Source organism: Loxodonta africana, chromosome 20 (genome assembly GCF_030014295.1).
Source record: "Loxodonta africana isolate mLoxAfr1 chromosome 20, mLoxAfr1.hap2, whole genome shotgun sequence".
Taxonomy (NCBI): Eukaryota; Metazoa; Chordata; class Mammalia; order Proboscidea; family Elephantidae; genus Loxodonta; species Loxodonta africana.
In genome coordinates this window covers 15,525,885-15,541,989 of record NC_087361.1, presented here as the reverse complement: position 1 = coordinate 15,541,989, position 16,105 = coordinate 15,525,885, and the positions used below count along the sequence as shown (strand labels likewise).

At 38.1% G+C, this 16,105-nt stretch overlaps 1 protein-coding gene across 1 annotated transcript; it reads left to right on the top strand.

Annotated features, from left to right (window-relative positions):
• The first annotated feature begins 4,181 nt into the window (after positions 1 to 4,181).
• On the top strand, positions 4,182 to 5,397 carry LOC100670463 (olfactory receptor 5K1-like). Its single transcript, XM_003418952.3, has one exon. The coding sequence runs from the start codon at positions 4,311 to 4,313 to the stop codon at positions 5,274 to 5,276; it is 966 nt and encodes a 321-aa protein (XP_003419000.2). The 5' UTR covers positions 4,182 to 4,310; the 3' UTR covers positions 5,277 to 5,397.
• The last annotated feature ends 10,708 nt before the right edge of the window (positions 5,398 to 16,105 follow it).

Sequence of the window (16,105 nt, the reverse complement as noted above, 5' to 3'; positions counted from 1 at the left end):
CATGTCTTTATTGAGCTTCTTTCTGGATGCTTTGTCCTTCACGCAAAGTGGTGTACTGAAGTCTCTTATTATTTTTGTGGAGCTGTCGATCTCTCTTTCCAGTGAATTAAAGTATTTTGGGGCCCTGTTGTGGGTGCATAAATATTTGTTATCATTATATCCTCCTGGTATATTGACCCTTTAACCATTAAATAGTGTCCTTCCTTATCCTTTGTGGTGGATTTTAGTTTAAAGTCTATTTTGTCTGAAATTAATATTGCCACTCCTGCGCATTTTGATTGTTGTTTGTTTGATAAATTTTTTCCTTCCTTTGAGTTTTAGTTTGTGTCTTTAAGTCTAAGATGTTTCTCGCATAGGCAGAATATAGGTGGATAGTGTTTTTTATCCCTTCTGCTGCTCTCTATCTCTTTATTGGTGCATTTAGTCCATTTACATTCAGCATAATTATTGATGGGTATGAGTTTAGTGCTGTCATTTTGATGCATTTTTTGTGTGTTGTTGACAATTTCTTTGTTCCACTTAATATTCTGTGCTGAGTCATTTTTCTTTATATATTGTCTTTTCCTCTTTTTTATTATTGTTGATTTTGTGTTTGCTGAGTCTATGTTTTTCTTGTTTTGTTTTGTTTTTTTAATTTTGATGCATAGGATTGTCAGTTTCCTTTGTGGTTACCTTAATATTTACCTCTATTTTTCTAAGTTTAAAGCAAACTTTTATTTTTTTATATCACCTTGACTTCCTCTCCATATGAAAGATCTATGGCTACTTTTTTTGTCCCTCTTTTTGATTTAATGTTATCATCTTTTACATAAGGATGTCTCTGTTTCCCTATTTTGAGTGTTTTAGCTTTGATTTATTTTTATGATTTCCCTATCTGGTTGCTTTGTCTTTTGTTATAATCTTGGGTTTTTACGTGATGTTACTGATTTTCTAACAAGAGGTCTTCCTTTAGTATTTCTTGTAATTTTGGCTTAACCCAGCCCAGAACCCAGTGCCATCGAGTCAATTCAATTTTGGCTTGGTATTTGCAAATTCCCTGAACTTCTGTTTATCTGGAAATGTCCTAATTTCACCTTCATATTTGAGAGACATTTTTGCTGGATACATGATTCTTCGCTGGCAATTTTTTTCCTTCAGTGCTTTATATAAGTTATCCCATTGCCTTCTTGCCTGCACGGTTTCTGCTGAGTAATCCGAGTTTGTTCTTATTGACTCTCCTTTGCAGGTAACTTTTTGTTTATCCCTAGCTGCTCTTAAAATTCTCTCCTATCTTTGGGTTTGGCAAGTTTGATTATAATATGTCTTGGTGACTTTATTTAGGGATCTACCTGGAGTGGGTCTTGATAAGTATTTTGGATAGATATTGTCCCATTTCTCACAATATCAGGAAAGCTTCCTGACAACAAATCTTCAACAAGTCTCTCTGTATTTCCTGTTATTCCTCCCTGTTCTGGTACTCCAATCACTTTAGGTTATTCCTCCTGATTGAGTCCAACATAATTCTTAGAGTTTCTTCATTTTATTTAATTCCTTTATGTGATATTTCCTCAAATATGTTGGTGTCAAGTGCTTTATCTTCAATCTAATTCTGACTTCTGTTGCCCCAATTCTGCTCCTATGACTTTCCATTGAGTTGTCTAATTCTGAAATTTTATTGTTAATCTTCTGAATTTCTGTTTGCTGTCTCTCTATGGATTCTTGCAGCCTATTAATTTGTCATTATGCTCTAGTCTTCTAAAGTTCCTCTAAGGTTATGCCTGTGCATTCCTTGGCTTGTTCTGCATTTTGCCTGATTTCCTTCCTGATCTCTTGAAGAGTTCTGTATATATTAATCTTTTGTACTGTACATCTGGTAGTTCCATAAATTCTCTTCATTTGTAAGATTTCTTGAGCCTTTGCTGTGGGAGCTTACTGAAGCCATCATGGTCTACCTCTTTATGTGATTTCATGTTGACTGTTGTCTCCAAGCCATTAATAACTTATCATATTTATTTATGTTTGCTTACTGTGTCCTAGCTTCTTGTTTTTTTTTTTTTGTTTCAATATGCCCAAATAGGCTGCTCAAGTGAGCTAGTTTGATTATTGGTGTCTTTGAAGCTCTAACATCCTGCCACCAGGTGGTTAGAGCTGTTATTAGGTATATGAGCCTAGGAGTGCATTTACTTTTCTCATATGGATTCAGCTCAGGTGTCCAGGTAGTTGGTCACCAAGCATGTGGTGCAGGTTCCCACTTACAGTTTTAGACAAGCAGGGGTGATTGGTGTTGGCACAGGTATCTGGCTGCAGTAGGTGGTCATGTGCTGAGCAAGGCAGAGGACTGACAACCACCATTAAATGTCTGTGAGAAAAGTGTGTCCCTGTTCCCTAGAGCACCTATGTGGGTGGGTTTTGCAGCCAGGCTGTGGGCACCCAATGCTGTTGGTTGTAAGGACTGGGAGGCACCACTTATCCTTGGACCCCTGTCAAGGGTGGCTCAGTGGCATAGGTGAAGCCACCAGTCCTCAGGTCCCTGATGTGTGTAGGTGAGAAGGACCCTGCCTTATAGGCACAGCGGTGTCAAACATCACGAACCTACCTCTCCACCATATAGCTGAAATTGTTGAAGTTAGACTTGAGTTATATACCCTGTTGTACAGTGATAATTAGGGCCTATGCTGTTGAAATGGGTCCACACAGGTCTGTGCAGGGGTGAAAAGCATTCAAGGTCTGTGGGCCATTTATGCCTGTGCTTAGGCAAAGGGGCTGTTTCTGCCTTGAGCTCCCAGAGGGAACCAGCAGATTATTTTTCCTCCCTCTGTTCATTAATTTGTTCCTTCTCCAAGGTCAGAAAGATGGCTCAGGGCACATGACAGGTCTTACTTCCAGACCAGGGCAAGTGACTATCACTGAAGCAGGCTCAGGACCTGGTGCAGAGCAGGGGAGGGGTCAGTTAAATGGGAGACAGTTTTTTCCAAAGGGGGGTTTTTTGGTCAACGAGGTAGATTAGATGCAAGAACTTATCTTATGCCAAGAGCTCCACACTTCACTGATCCTGGAGGCCTGAGTGAACTCTCCACCACGTGCTCTCTCCCAATGTGGAAAACACATCCTGAATGCCACTGCTTGTCTTACTGTGCTTGTACCATGCCAATGGATCCAGCCTGTGGGGTGCTGGTTTCTGCCAGGTCAGGTCCTGCAACTCCTCATTGCTTGTGAACTGTATCTCCCTCTCCCTGCCACTAAGTCTGACTCCTCAAATTTGCCTAGATTGTCATACATAATCAATTCACTTATTTTTCTGGGTGTTTGTCGTAAGAGGACCACCGGAAGCATCTGACTACTCTGCCATCTTTGAAATAAAACATTTTTATAAGTTTTAAAATTGTATTTCTTTTGAGATTTTCCTGTTCCTGTCTTTCACCTGTTTTCTAGGGTTTTCTCCTATTGATTTGTATAAGCTCCTTATGTAATAAAGCCACAGAACCCTTATCATAGTTATTACAAATAATTTCCCAGTTTGAATTTGACATTTAATTTTATTCATCATTTTTGACATACAGTTATATAACGGAATTTATCAATTTCAAACATTTAAGATTTCATCAATTTCTTTTGATAGTATTTACATTTTTAAAAACTTTATGCACATACCCGTATGTATAATTTTACATTGGAGGCATAAATTATATTATAAATGCCCTGGAAGGTTTTTAGTACAGCCATTTTGTGTTTTGTTTTACTTTCCTTTCCTCTTCTCTATCTCTCTAATCTCTGCTTCCATCGACATCACTTTACCTCGACATCTTTCAAGAGTATAAATAGTTTCATATATAGCCCTCCTTTTACCCCCAAAAGCATTTTATTTTTAAATGTATGTTCCACCAGTATTGGAGCTGCTAAATTCCTAAGAATATGCAAATGAAAATATTCTTTTAAATATTATTAAACAGTACATATACAATCATTGAAATTTTGGGAGAATATTAACTTCCTGGGTTTTAAATTATGAATCAGCTTTACCTAACTCATATAGACAAGCTTCTTGCCTTGAATATTCCTTTCAAGACTTTAAAAGTCATCCTTGTACAACCAATATTTTCCTTCAAAATATGATGGGAAATAAATGTTAACTCAGTGGTCAAAAAGCTAATAGCTTCAGGAGATTAATTCTCCCCAGAATTGGGCATGCATCAAATCCAGGAGATACATGGAAGGACTATAGAACACGTTTCTTCCCCTTCTGGGCCAGACAGAGTTCAACAGTTGAACTGAGCATATTATACATCAACACATATTTCCCCCAACTTTTTTTCTCAACAGAGAAGTCAGGAATGGCTGATGAAAATCATACTATGAAAAACGAGTTTATCCTCACAGGATTTATGGATCACCCAGAGCTGAAGACCTTTCTGTTTGTGGTGTTCTTTGCCATCTACCTGATCACCATGGTGGGGAATCTTGGCCTGGTGATATTGATTTCAAAAGAGTGTCGTCTTCACACACCAATGTACATCTTTCTGGGCAACCTGGCTCTTGTGGATTCTTGCTGTGCCTGTGCCATTACTCCTAAGATGTTAAAAAACTTCTTTTCTGAGGACAGAATGGTTTCCCTCTATGAATGCATGGCACAATTCTATTTTCTTTGCACTGTTGAAACTGCAGACTGTTTTCTCCTGGCAGCAATGGCCTATGACCGCTATGTGGCAATATGTCGTCCACTGCACTACCACACCATGATGTCGAAGAAACTCTGCATTCAGATGACCACAGGGGCCTACATAGCTGGGAACCTGCATTCTATGATTATTGTAGGGCTTTTATTTAGGTTAGCTTTCTGTGGATCTAATCAAATCAACCACTTTTATTGTGATATTCTTCCTTTATACAGACTCTCCTGTGTTGACCCTTATGTTAATGAACTGGTACTGTTTATCTCTTCAGGATCAATTCAGATCTTCACCATATGCAGTGTCTTAATATCTTATCTCTACATTCTTTTGACTATTTTCAAAATGAAATCCAAAGAGGGAAGAGTCAAAGCTTTTTCCACCTGTGCCTCCCACTTTCTGTCTGTCTCATTGTTCTATGGATCTCTTTTCTTTATCTACATTAGACCAAATTTGCTTAAAGAAAGAGATCAGGATATACTAGCTGCTATTTTGTTTACAACAGTAGTTCCCTTACTAAATCCTTTTATTTATAGCCTGAGAAATAAAGAAGTACTAAGTGTCTTGAGAAAAATTCTGAAGATAAAATCTCAAGAAAGTTTGAAACAAATGACAGCTACTGTGGCTTAATGATTTAAAACGAGCAAAATCTTCCAAATGAAATTATACAGAGGAAATGAATAAGTTGTACATAAAATGTTAAAATACATCACAATGCAACCAAAATGAGACAGCAATATATAAGGATGAAAGATACAAGCACTAAATCTTAACTGGAAATAACAAAAATACAAACAGCACAAAACTTTGAATTCATTCAAGAAACAATTTAGCCTATTATCAATTTCCTGCATTGTGCCATCATCAGAGATTATCAACACCAAAAGGCAACAGCAAAACTAGCAGGTACAAATATAAAGGAAAATTCATTAAACACTGATAGCCAGCCCCTCTAATAGCTCGGAGCATGTTGTTGTTAGGTACCCAGCAGTTGGTTCCAAGTCATACCTACCCTACGTACAACAGAATGAAATACTGCTCTGTCCAGTGCCATCCTCACAATCTTTGTTATGCTTGACCCCACTGTTGTTGCCACTGTGTCAATCCACCTCATTGAGGGTCTTTTTTTTTTCGCTGACCTTCCACTTTACCAAGCATAATGTCTTTCTCCAGGGACTAGTCCCTGCTGATACCATGGCTAAAGAGCATTCTGGCTTCACTTATTCCAACACAGATTTGTTCATTCTGGCAGTCCACAGTTTATTCAATATTCAATATTCTTCACCAACACCATAATTCAAAAGCATCATGTCTTCTTCAGTTAAGATAAAAGGGTTTACTGCCATATGAGCTTTAAACCAATGAAATCACTTACAACTATAAGTGACAAAATTGTGGCAAGTGAATTTTAAGGAAACGGTTTTAATAGTGTTTTGGGGACATCGTTTTACTTAGAGCGGAAAGCGTCAGTGAGGAGATGAGGGTGTCAATAAAGTTAATATTATCTTTCCAAATTGAAATTCTTATTATATTGAATAATTAAACACAGAATGTAAACTTTCTGAGAAGCTAGCTTGTTCTGTAAACCTTCATCTAAAGTTCAATTAAAAAAAAAGAATGTCGACTTTCAAGAGACGTTACTTTTAGAGGTTTATTTACTCCAGTAAGTAGCCCTGGTGGTGAGGCTGTTAGGCACTCAGTTGCTAACCAAAAGGTCAGTGGTTGGTACCCACCAGCAGCTCTGTCAGAGAAAGTTGTGGCAATCTGCTTCCCTAAAGATTACACTCTTGGAAACCCAATGGGTCAGTTCTACTTTATCCTATATGGTCTCTATGAGATGCAATTGACTCAATGGAAATGGGTTTGTTTACTCACATAGTTACATGGACAAAGATGCACAGAACAGTCAAAACTTGTGGAGGATTTGAAGAGCCTTCGTTGTCAGCAAGTTAGGCTAAAGTTCTCTGTCCCACTTCCTTAGAGGTGAAGAGGGGGGTTCAACAATGGGGCACTACCTTGGGTATATTATTGTATACAGACATGACTTCATTAAGTGAAGAATAATTGTTGAACTATGGATACGGTGAATCTAAAAAAAATTTTTTTTATTTCACCACTGTAAAACTTGAAGTCGTGGAATGTCAGTGGAATATAAACTGTCTTAATGCAACCTGCTAAATGAACTACCATTCAATTATTCACTCAACATGTATTTATTGAGAGCCTGCTATTTTTTTTTTTTTTTTTTTTTTTGCTACGTGCAAGCCCTGCTCTAGGTGCCAGGATACATAAGTGAACAAAGTACTAGTGTTTCCATCCTCTTCAATGATAGAACATCAGCATGATTTTAATTAGTAACTTCTGGATCAAGAGGGACCCATATTAAGTTACAGAAAAATTCCCAGTTCCACCTCCTCTCTTGATACTTTGAGGTGGCTCAGTCATATCTAGATTCCTAGAAGGCAAAGGCCCAGAGGTGGACGTTACATGGAAAATCAGCATACTAAATCCTGTGTGTAGTCCCTGGGTGGTACAAATAGTTAACGTGCTAAGCTGCTAATCAGAAAGGTTGGAGGTTTGAGTTTACACAGAGGCATCTCAGAAAAGAGGCCCAGCAATCTATTTCCAAAAAATCAGCCTTTGAAAACTCAGAGGGGCACAGTTATACCCTGACACACATGGGGTCACCGTGAGTCAGAATTGACTCAATGGGGCAACTGTTTCTTTTTAAAGTCGTGTTTACACAAGCAATGGGAACACAAATACAATGTTTTCAATTCTCTACTTAATGAATGCAAAAAATCTAACCAACTTGTTATTTGAAACTTCCAAGGAAATCTAATCTAGCTCATTCCAATTATACTAAACTATTTCAAGATATTCTTGCTTATTTCAAATTTGTTGTTAGCTGTCATCAGGTTGACCCCCTACTCATTCATAGTGGTCCCTGCGCTATCCCGGTGATGGGTTGAGAATTTGACTGTTGTGTTCCACAGGGTTTTCATTGGCTAATTTTTGGAAATAGGTTACCAAGTTTTTCTTCCTAGTCTGCTTTAGTCTGGACAATCCACTAAAACTTGTTCAGCAACATAGCAACACACAAGCCTCCACTGACAAACTCACGGTGGCTACACATGAGGTGCATTGGCTGGGAATCAAGTCCAGGTTTCCTGCATGGAAGGCAGGAATTTTACCACTTAACCAACAATATCACTCTTTCAGATTAAACCCTATCAATTTAGGATCTGCCCAACCTCACCTTCGTCCTTCCTTAGTTGCATCTAAATTTATAGATATTTGCCTGATATCATCACACTGGGGGCAGAAGTCATGTTCTATATTGAACTCTGTCCATGCTGCCATCTTCTGACACGTCCAGTTCTCTCTGATCCTCTGGTTATCTCTTCAAGTCACCATCAGTTTCAATATCTACATCCATGTCTAGCACCCAGTATACAGTGATCCTAAGAGTAAGGACAAGAAATCAAATAATTTCTGATAAATAAGTAATTATCGATAATAATGTCCTATGTAGGATATCATGAAAAGTATTCACTGAACTAGCCAAGCCAAAGAAACCAAATCCATTGCTGTTGAGTCGATTCCGACTCATACAGACCCTATAAAAAAATAGGACAAAGCAGATTTGCCCCATATGGTTTCCAAGGAGCAGCTGGTAGACTTGCACTGCCAACATTTTGGTTAGCAGCTAAGCTCTTAACCACTGCACCACCAGGGACAGCAACATGTCATTGATCTAAGGGTCTTACTAATTTCCCTTGTTTTCATTGTTAGCTGTCTTCCAGTCAGCTCTAACTCATGGCCACCCCATGTGTGCAAAGTAGAACCACTCCATAGATTTTTTCAGGGCTGTGACATAAAGAACAAGAAGCCAAAAGAATTTACTCAGAAATTTGCAGAGAGAGAGCAAGCAAGTAGACCTAACTCTAAAACTGGTTGCCATCAAGTTGATTCTGACTCATGGCAACCCCACGTTTGTCAGAGTAGAACTGTGATCCACAGGGTTTTCCATGGCTGGTTTTTTTAAAGTAGAACACCAAGCTTTTCCTCCAAGACACCGCAGGGTAGATTCCAACCTCCAACCTTTCAATTAGCAGCCAAACGTGTTAATTGCTTGCAACATCTAAAGACTTCTTCTTATACCCAGAATCTCACTAAACTCCATCACGAGCCAGTCCATAACCTTCTGGCCCTTAGCCCTGGCTCACAGTCTCAGTAGGTACTTCAGTTTTTGCCTCTCACAACACTAATTAGAGGTACCCAAATCCAGTCTAAAAGCCAGACAAGGAATGAAAACTATACCATGTTTTCCCCTTCATGTGAAACCCATCTCTCTCAAAACTAATTGTCATGGGTTGGATTCCCTAGGAAACAGACTCTGAGATGAAGTTTACTACACAGAACATTTATTATGGAAGGTACGTGGGATGAACTCTTATGGAACAGAAAGGAAAGAAGGATTGAGCAGAGGGTGAAATCAAGCGCCATACAGGACCCGCTTGGCACCCTGGTCCCACCCCACAAGAGCCCTAGAGGTAGAAGTGATCCAGAGTTGTGATGACAAAACAAGCAAAGGGGGCGGGGGGGGGTAAGAAACTCTAAAAAAGGGGAGCTATATCAGGTAACAAAAGAAAACTCCAAAAAGTTATAATTCATACTATCGGAGAAATAAAAAAAGATATTGCATCCAAAATACAAGAACAGAAGCTATAAATACAAACACTGAGAGTAGAAAAAGATTTTGAAAATTTAAATTAGACCAAAAAAACTCGTTAGAAGAAAAAGTTGACCTAATAGTTTGGAAAGAATAAAAAAATTGAAAATTAAAGAAAAAGACAAGAAAGTTATATTCAGGAACTCCAAAATTCAAATAAGACTTTCAGAGAGAAAAAGTTGAGAATATGGAGAGGAAAAAATCATCAAAGAAGTGATACAAAAATATTTTCCACCTTGAAATATCCTTTCCACACCAACAGGGCTTATCAAATGCACGATGAATGGAAAAACAATGGAAGGAAGGAAGGAAGGGAGGAAGGAAGAGAAGCAGGGAGGAAGGGAGAAAGGAAGCGGAGAAGGAGAGATCCACACAAGGACAAAGAAAAAAATCCTAAAATCTTCCATGGAGAGGACATTAAAAAAAAAAAAATCTCACACAAAAAAGGATTAGGAAATCAGAATGACATCAGAGTCAGCTAAAAGACAAAGGAGTTTCTTTAAAATTATGAGAACTATTCCCAACATAAAATTCTACACACTGTCAAGCTATTGATAAAGCTTAAGAACATAAAAAGTATTTTTAGACAGGAAAGCACTCAAAAGGAAAAAGAAGTGGGTCCTGGAATGAGAGACTACAGCACAGGAGAGCTGTCAGGGGGCCCTCCAGGACAGTTATAAGTGAAATTTCAGGACAAATGAGAGCATAATTGAGGTTGAAGCAGATCAACAGAGGGCTGCAGAGAGGTGTCCCAATTTAAATATGTAATCTGATGCATTTACTATTCTGAGGAAAGATCTATAATTCTGGCAAACAATTTGGGATCAAAATGGTGAAAAATAAGCAAATGGAAAAAAAGCATGTATTAACCTAAGGAGAAAAAAAATCAATAAAAAAAGGAAATGGTAATACCTTATATGGCTCAGCTATGAACAATAAATACATATTTATATGAACAGAAATATTGAGTACCGATTTCATGAAAAGTGTCATATAACTCTACTGAGAGTAGAAGTGAAGAAAAAAGGTGTATCTTGAGCATGTACATGGCATAGTGAGAGAGCTACACACTCCTTTTATGTGGGAGGCACTTAAAAGAAATATCTGTAACTGGGAAAAAAACTATGAAATAACAGTACATGCATATTATTTTAAAAGATGAAAGTAAGTCCAGAAGAAACATTTAAAAGAGTTAAAGGTGTTTGAGGGGTAGGGAGGGCAGAAATTGGGGTGAGGGTGTGTATGCTATTTTTCATTTGAAGCCTTGTAAAATTATCAGACTTCTAAATTACTTTGATAAAAACATAAAAGTTAAATTTAAAACCATTGGTGATTGTATGCTCTGTTAGACTAAGCTTGAATATTTTGCTCTTCTCTGCTGCAATGTTTATGGTAGAAAGCTAAGCATTTTTGAGGAAGAACATATCAGTTCTAAACACTAGAAACCCCAATCTTCTTTTCTCCTCTATGTCCAGCAAAAATAATGAGACACCTGGAGAAAAGAATACTATTATAAGAAGTGACAAGAGGATATGTACACCATATGCCAAGGCAGGGCCTAAAAAAAAGATAAATGACTGCACACAAGGAATAAGAGTATTGTTGGTAAAAGGTAGGAAATTAGGCTTCACGGAAAGATAGAAGGTAGGACTTTATCATGCCCATCCTTAAAAACACCAGAGCAAGCCTAGGCTGGAGGCAGACCAGGCCTGATCCAGCCACAGGTCCTAAAAGATATCTGCAACTACAGGGCATGCTGGGTCCCTGTGGAGAAAATGTCATTATTCTTCCACGTGACTTATGATCCAATTATCTGTTGTTCCATGGCCCCAAAACAACCACTGTATCTCTCATGATTTTGGGAGTTCACTGTGCTCATCTAGTCTTTTCTCCCTAGGGATATCTCATCCAGTTGCAATCAGGTGGTGGAGTAATCTCAAAGGCTTCTTTGTGTCCATGACTGCCAGCTAATGGTGGCTTCCAGACAGAATCTCATCTGGGTCAAAGGGCAGCCTTTCCTTGTGGTCTGAGTTTCCTTACAGCATGCCTACTGTGTTCCAAGAGTGAATACCCCAAGGGAGCAAGGCAGAAGTGTGTGGCATTTTAATGGCATAGTATTGGAAGTCACATAACAGTGCTTCTGCCACACTCTATTGGTTGAGGCAGTCACAATGTTTCTAGGAGAGGGGACAAAGATCCACTGCTTGATGGAAGAGTGTCAACATCACACTGTAATAAGAGCATGTGGGATGAGATGCATCACGTTGACCGTATTTGGTTAATAAAGTCTGTCACAACTTAAAAAAGTTTAGGAAGACTTGAGAAGGATGATACGGATGAGAGTGCATCAAGGGATAGAATAAGAGGAAAAATATTTGTAAAACAAAAATTAAAACAGTGAACTCTGAGTGAGTTTCTTCAGTTTCTGAGCTCTTCATATGTTCTTTTACTTCCATTCACCCCATTAAGACAGTAAGTCAACTCTCTTGGCTCATTTAAGTCATGGTAGACTCTAAAAGTTTCACCTTCACCATTGGTATCACCAACATTACTTGGATACTTACTCTCTGTCCTGTGCTAAGCTGTATATAAATGTTATAGTTAACTTATTAAACTCTCTCCATGATCCTATAAGAAAGGTACAATCCTGATCCACATGTTACAGGTGAGAAAACCGAAGTACAATGCAGTTGAGTCACTGGTTCAACACTGTACAGTAGAATGCTTGATCTGAACCCCAGGCTAACTGCAAAACCCATATTCTTAACTATCACAGCAGAAGTCACAAATGTTCACCCAGGGATTGCACAGAATTGTTTAGGTAAGTCCATGCAGTAGAGAAAAGCATTTTTTTCCCAACTAATTTCTAAGACTTAAAAATTAAGAGAATTTTTTTTATAAAAACAAACAAGTTTTAACATCTCTTGAAAAGTTGAGAGATCTGGCAACAATTGGTTCTTTTATGCCACCTACCTGGTCCCTCTGCATCTTTGAATGTGTAACCTTGCATTACAAAATACTGCTTCTCATTGCACTTTACATTTTCAAGATTTATTTTCAGTAAAAATAGACCAGGTTGCTAATATAAATTATAAGATATGCTGATTTGAATAATATTTCACTGTCTCAGCTCACCTTTTATAGAGAAAAACATTAAAAAGGAGAGAAATGACCAACAAGGACCAGAAGGGGTAATTTATTAACTCATTGACAATCAGATATAGTGAGTGAGTTATGAATAAATAAAATAATTAAATAATAAGCTAATTAGAATAGTTTTTTACAGTAAACAGCAGACTGTGTGAGCCATATACATATATATACATATTTTTAGTTATTCCAGTTTTATTGGGGAGGGAGTATATAATGAACTCGGTAGAAATGTGGCATAACAATAGTCGATACAAAACCCTTTTATTAACTATGTACTTATTATTTTACTTAGTTTTAATTACCTTCATCTCTTCATATTACCATAATTGTATGTTTTGTTTTTGTAGGTGAATAAATATCAACCCCAGGGAGCAGGGAGAACAAAAACTAGTCCGTCCTGTTTAATGTGTTGACAAGAAAAGCAACTCCCTTTTGTAAAGGGAAGAAAGCCAAATGACGATGTGGCGACGAGTATACTATCAAATTGGCGGTGGTGGCGTTAGTTGCCATTGAGTAGACTCCAACTCATGTATAATTTTGGAGAGGAGTTATGACATACTGATATAACTTACAAATATATTTTGTTCGTTTGATATTCCCTTTAGAAGATAAGGTTAAAAGAACATATATGCAATAAGGGAAAACAGAATCAGATAAAAATCCAAAGATTTCAAATAAGAGGAAAATGTAATGGAATTTTTTTTTTTTTAATTTTAACATGATTTCATACAGAGATATGCATCTGTGTGGAACTAGTTCTTCCTTAAATCAGAGTGTGAACATGAGAAATGTAAAGAACATCTTTTGGCTGTGACACCATGATAGGCACGTTAGGGTTGTCTAACTGCAGGAGCTCAAGCTTACTGGTATGTTATCTAAAAAAAAAAGGATTGTGGGTCTGGATATATTTTACATGCTTGCAATAAAACTGAAACATGGAAGCTCAATGAGGTACTTTAGTACCACAATTAGAAACAATGGAGCAGGGAAAATTCCCTTATTCATACCTGGAATGCAAGTAGGTACAGATTAGCTCTATGAGTAAGTAAAGTAATATAAATTGAGAAGCCTCCAAACTATTCTCCTAGTCAAAATGTTTTCCCATCTTTACAGCAATCACCTGTTTCCTCCATTAGAATGTTAAGTTGAAACAAACATGGCAAGTAGATTTCATCTTTCCTGCCACCTGAGCACGTAAGAGCACCGTTGACGGATTCGGGGTATTGCTCATGGACTCAAAAATGAAATGTGTTATGCTTCAAAATTAAAAAAAAAAAAATCATTTGTTTTATTTTGGTTTGGTTGTTAGTGGCAACTCATGTTTCACATTATTCCTTGAGGGCAAGGACCTCACCGGGGCCTAGTACAATATCTGGCACGAGCTTCCAGAACCCAAAAAACTCGTTGCTGTGGAGTTGACTCTGTGCTCATTAACTACTTTAGGAAAGGTAGGTAGGAAGGGAGAAAGCCAAGAAGCAAAACATAAAGATTAAGGCCTTCTAAGCTCAAGGGTTAAAATGGAAATAACTTACTGGAAGGTGCAACTTGTTATTTCAGTAGCACAAACCAATCTATTTTGCTAGCTATTCAGCAGAAAACAGCCCAGAGGAATGACGCACAGTTGAAGGAAGCCATTAAGTATCAGAGACCAAGGCCAGACCCTGTGCAAAATGGGAGGTTCCTGGAAGGCAGGGGACAGCCCGAGGACCCTGGGTGCACAGGAAGGAAGAGTCCTAAAAGTGGTTGGAAGGAGAGCCCTATAATAAGTTATCCTCTTCTCAGTTTTATGTTGAGTGAACTAGGGCTGTGACTCGTCTGTGAGAACACTCTAAAAATCTGAGGTGCTTGGCATAACTGACACAGGTCGGAATCACACTCCATTTTGCCTTTAACCTCCACTTCTGCTTTTAGACTGTGCATGGAATTTTCCACTCTTATAAAGTTTTTAGCTACCGCCCCCCCTTGACTAAGCAAGGAGGGAGCAAGAACGTGGTTAAACCTATGATGAAATTTTATCTAAGGAGGAGGTCTTATGATTCTACTTTGAAACGTTGCTTGTGCAGATTGTTCTTGGAAAGAATGTTAAAATAGATAAGCTGATGTGAAGAAAGGTGTGTTTGTTCTTCTAAACTGTATATAAAAATCCCTCTCTATCTAACCCTGGTAGCATAGTGGTTAAGAGCTATGGGTACTAACCAAAAGGTCAGCAGTTCAAATCCACCAGGCACTCCTTGGAAACCGTATGTGGCAGTTCTACTCTGTCCTATAGGGTTGCTATGAGTCAGAATCGACTCGATGGCAATGGGTTTGGTTTCTACCTAACCATTTAGGAGGACTTCGCACTTATGCTTTGTACTGCCCATGTCAAACTGTTCTATTTCTCAAACTCTACTGTTCTCTATTTACAGAGTTTGTGCTTAATTTTGCACTTTGACATTTCTAGGGTCAGAAGTGGAATTTGAAGGCAAATTACCTTCGGTGACCCCTGAAACATTGAGAACTTGGGCTCTGGTACTGGGCAAGCCATTTGGGCTCTCCATTTCTGTAAATTCTCAGGACTCTCCTTAAGGTAAACAGTCTTGCATCTGAGCTCTGCTCCCTTATGTTTATAGCTCTTTGAGTTTTATTGTGGATTTGTTTTAGTTTTTGCATGTAAAAAGTTTGTTTTGCTGCAGTGGGAATTCCAATATTTATTGTGAGTTTTAGTGAATTGTAGTGCTTAGGACAGTCTTAGTATGGGGTATGCTAAATCCAAGAAAGAAACTGATTTTCCTAGTGGTACTCTGCTCGCTACATGACCAAGAACTATGGGTTCAGGTCCTGTTTGTATTTGGATTTTTGTTTGAGCTCCCTAACAAAAGTTTGTTATATCAGTGGCCACTTTAGGGTGCTTTAAACTCAGAGAAACTAGTAGACTAGGTCTCTAGCTGGCAGAATTAATTAAATTCAGAAAGAATTAAACCAGGTTTTCATGGTTGTTATGAAAGAATCCCAGAGTCTTCTAAGCTGCAAAAATATGTGAGCATGTGTTCCAGCACCTTAAAAGCCTCTGGGGCACTTGCCACCAACAGAAACACACCCATGAAAGGATAAACTGGGACATGAGATGGGCTAGAGCAGTAGGGTGCACACCAGCTGCAAGAAAATTCTGATGCAATAGAGGCACACTGTGAAACAAAACATGGCCAAACCCTGTGGCAGACTCTCTGCTAGGAATTTTATTTGCCTCTAGGAAACCAAAGTTTCAACCTATTCTTAACATTCTTGATAAATGATCTCACATTTCCCCCTACTGGGACACTGGTTTGGGGTTCATGATCAAAAATAGTATAAGCTGAATATATTTGAAGTAATTTAAAATTTTAGTGATCATTTTGGGAAAATGTGTTCCATTTGCATTTTCTCCTCTTTCCTCTGGAGAATTTTCATTTGATGCTCAGGTTTTTTCAGAGGATGTGATATCCCTCCATCTGAGACTCTGGAACATTAATGAGTTTATCTAGAACCTGTTTTTTTTTTTTGTTGAATTGAGTCGATCTTACCAAAGAATTGCTGTATACATTTTAAGAAA

Coding starts and splice junctions, on each gene's coding strand:
- LOC100670463 (XM_003418952.3), top strand. CDS start 4,311: ATGGCTGATGAAAATCATACTATGAAAAACGAGTTTATCCTCACAGGA.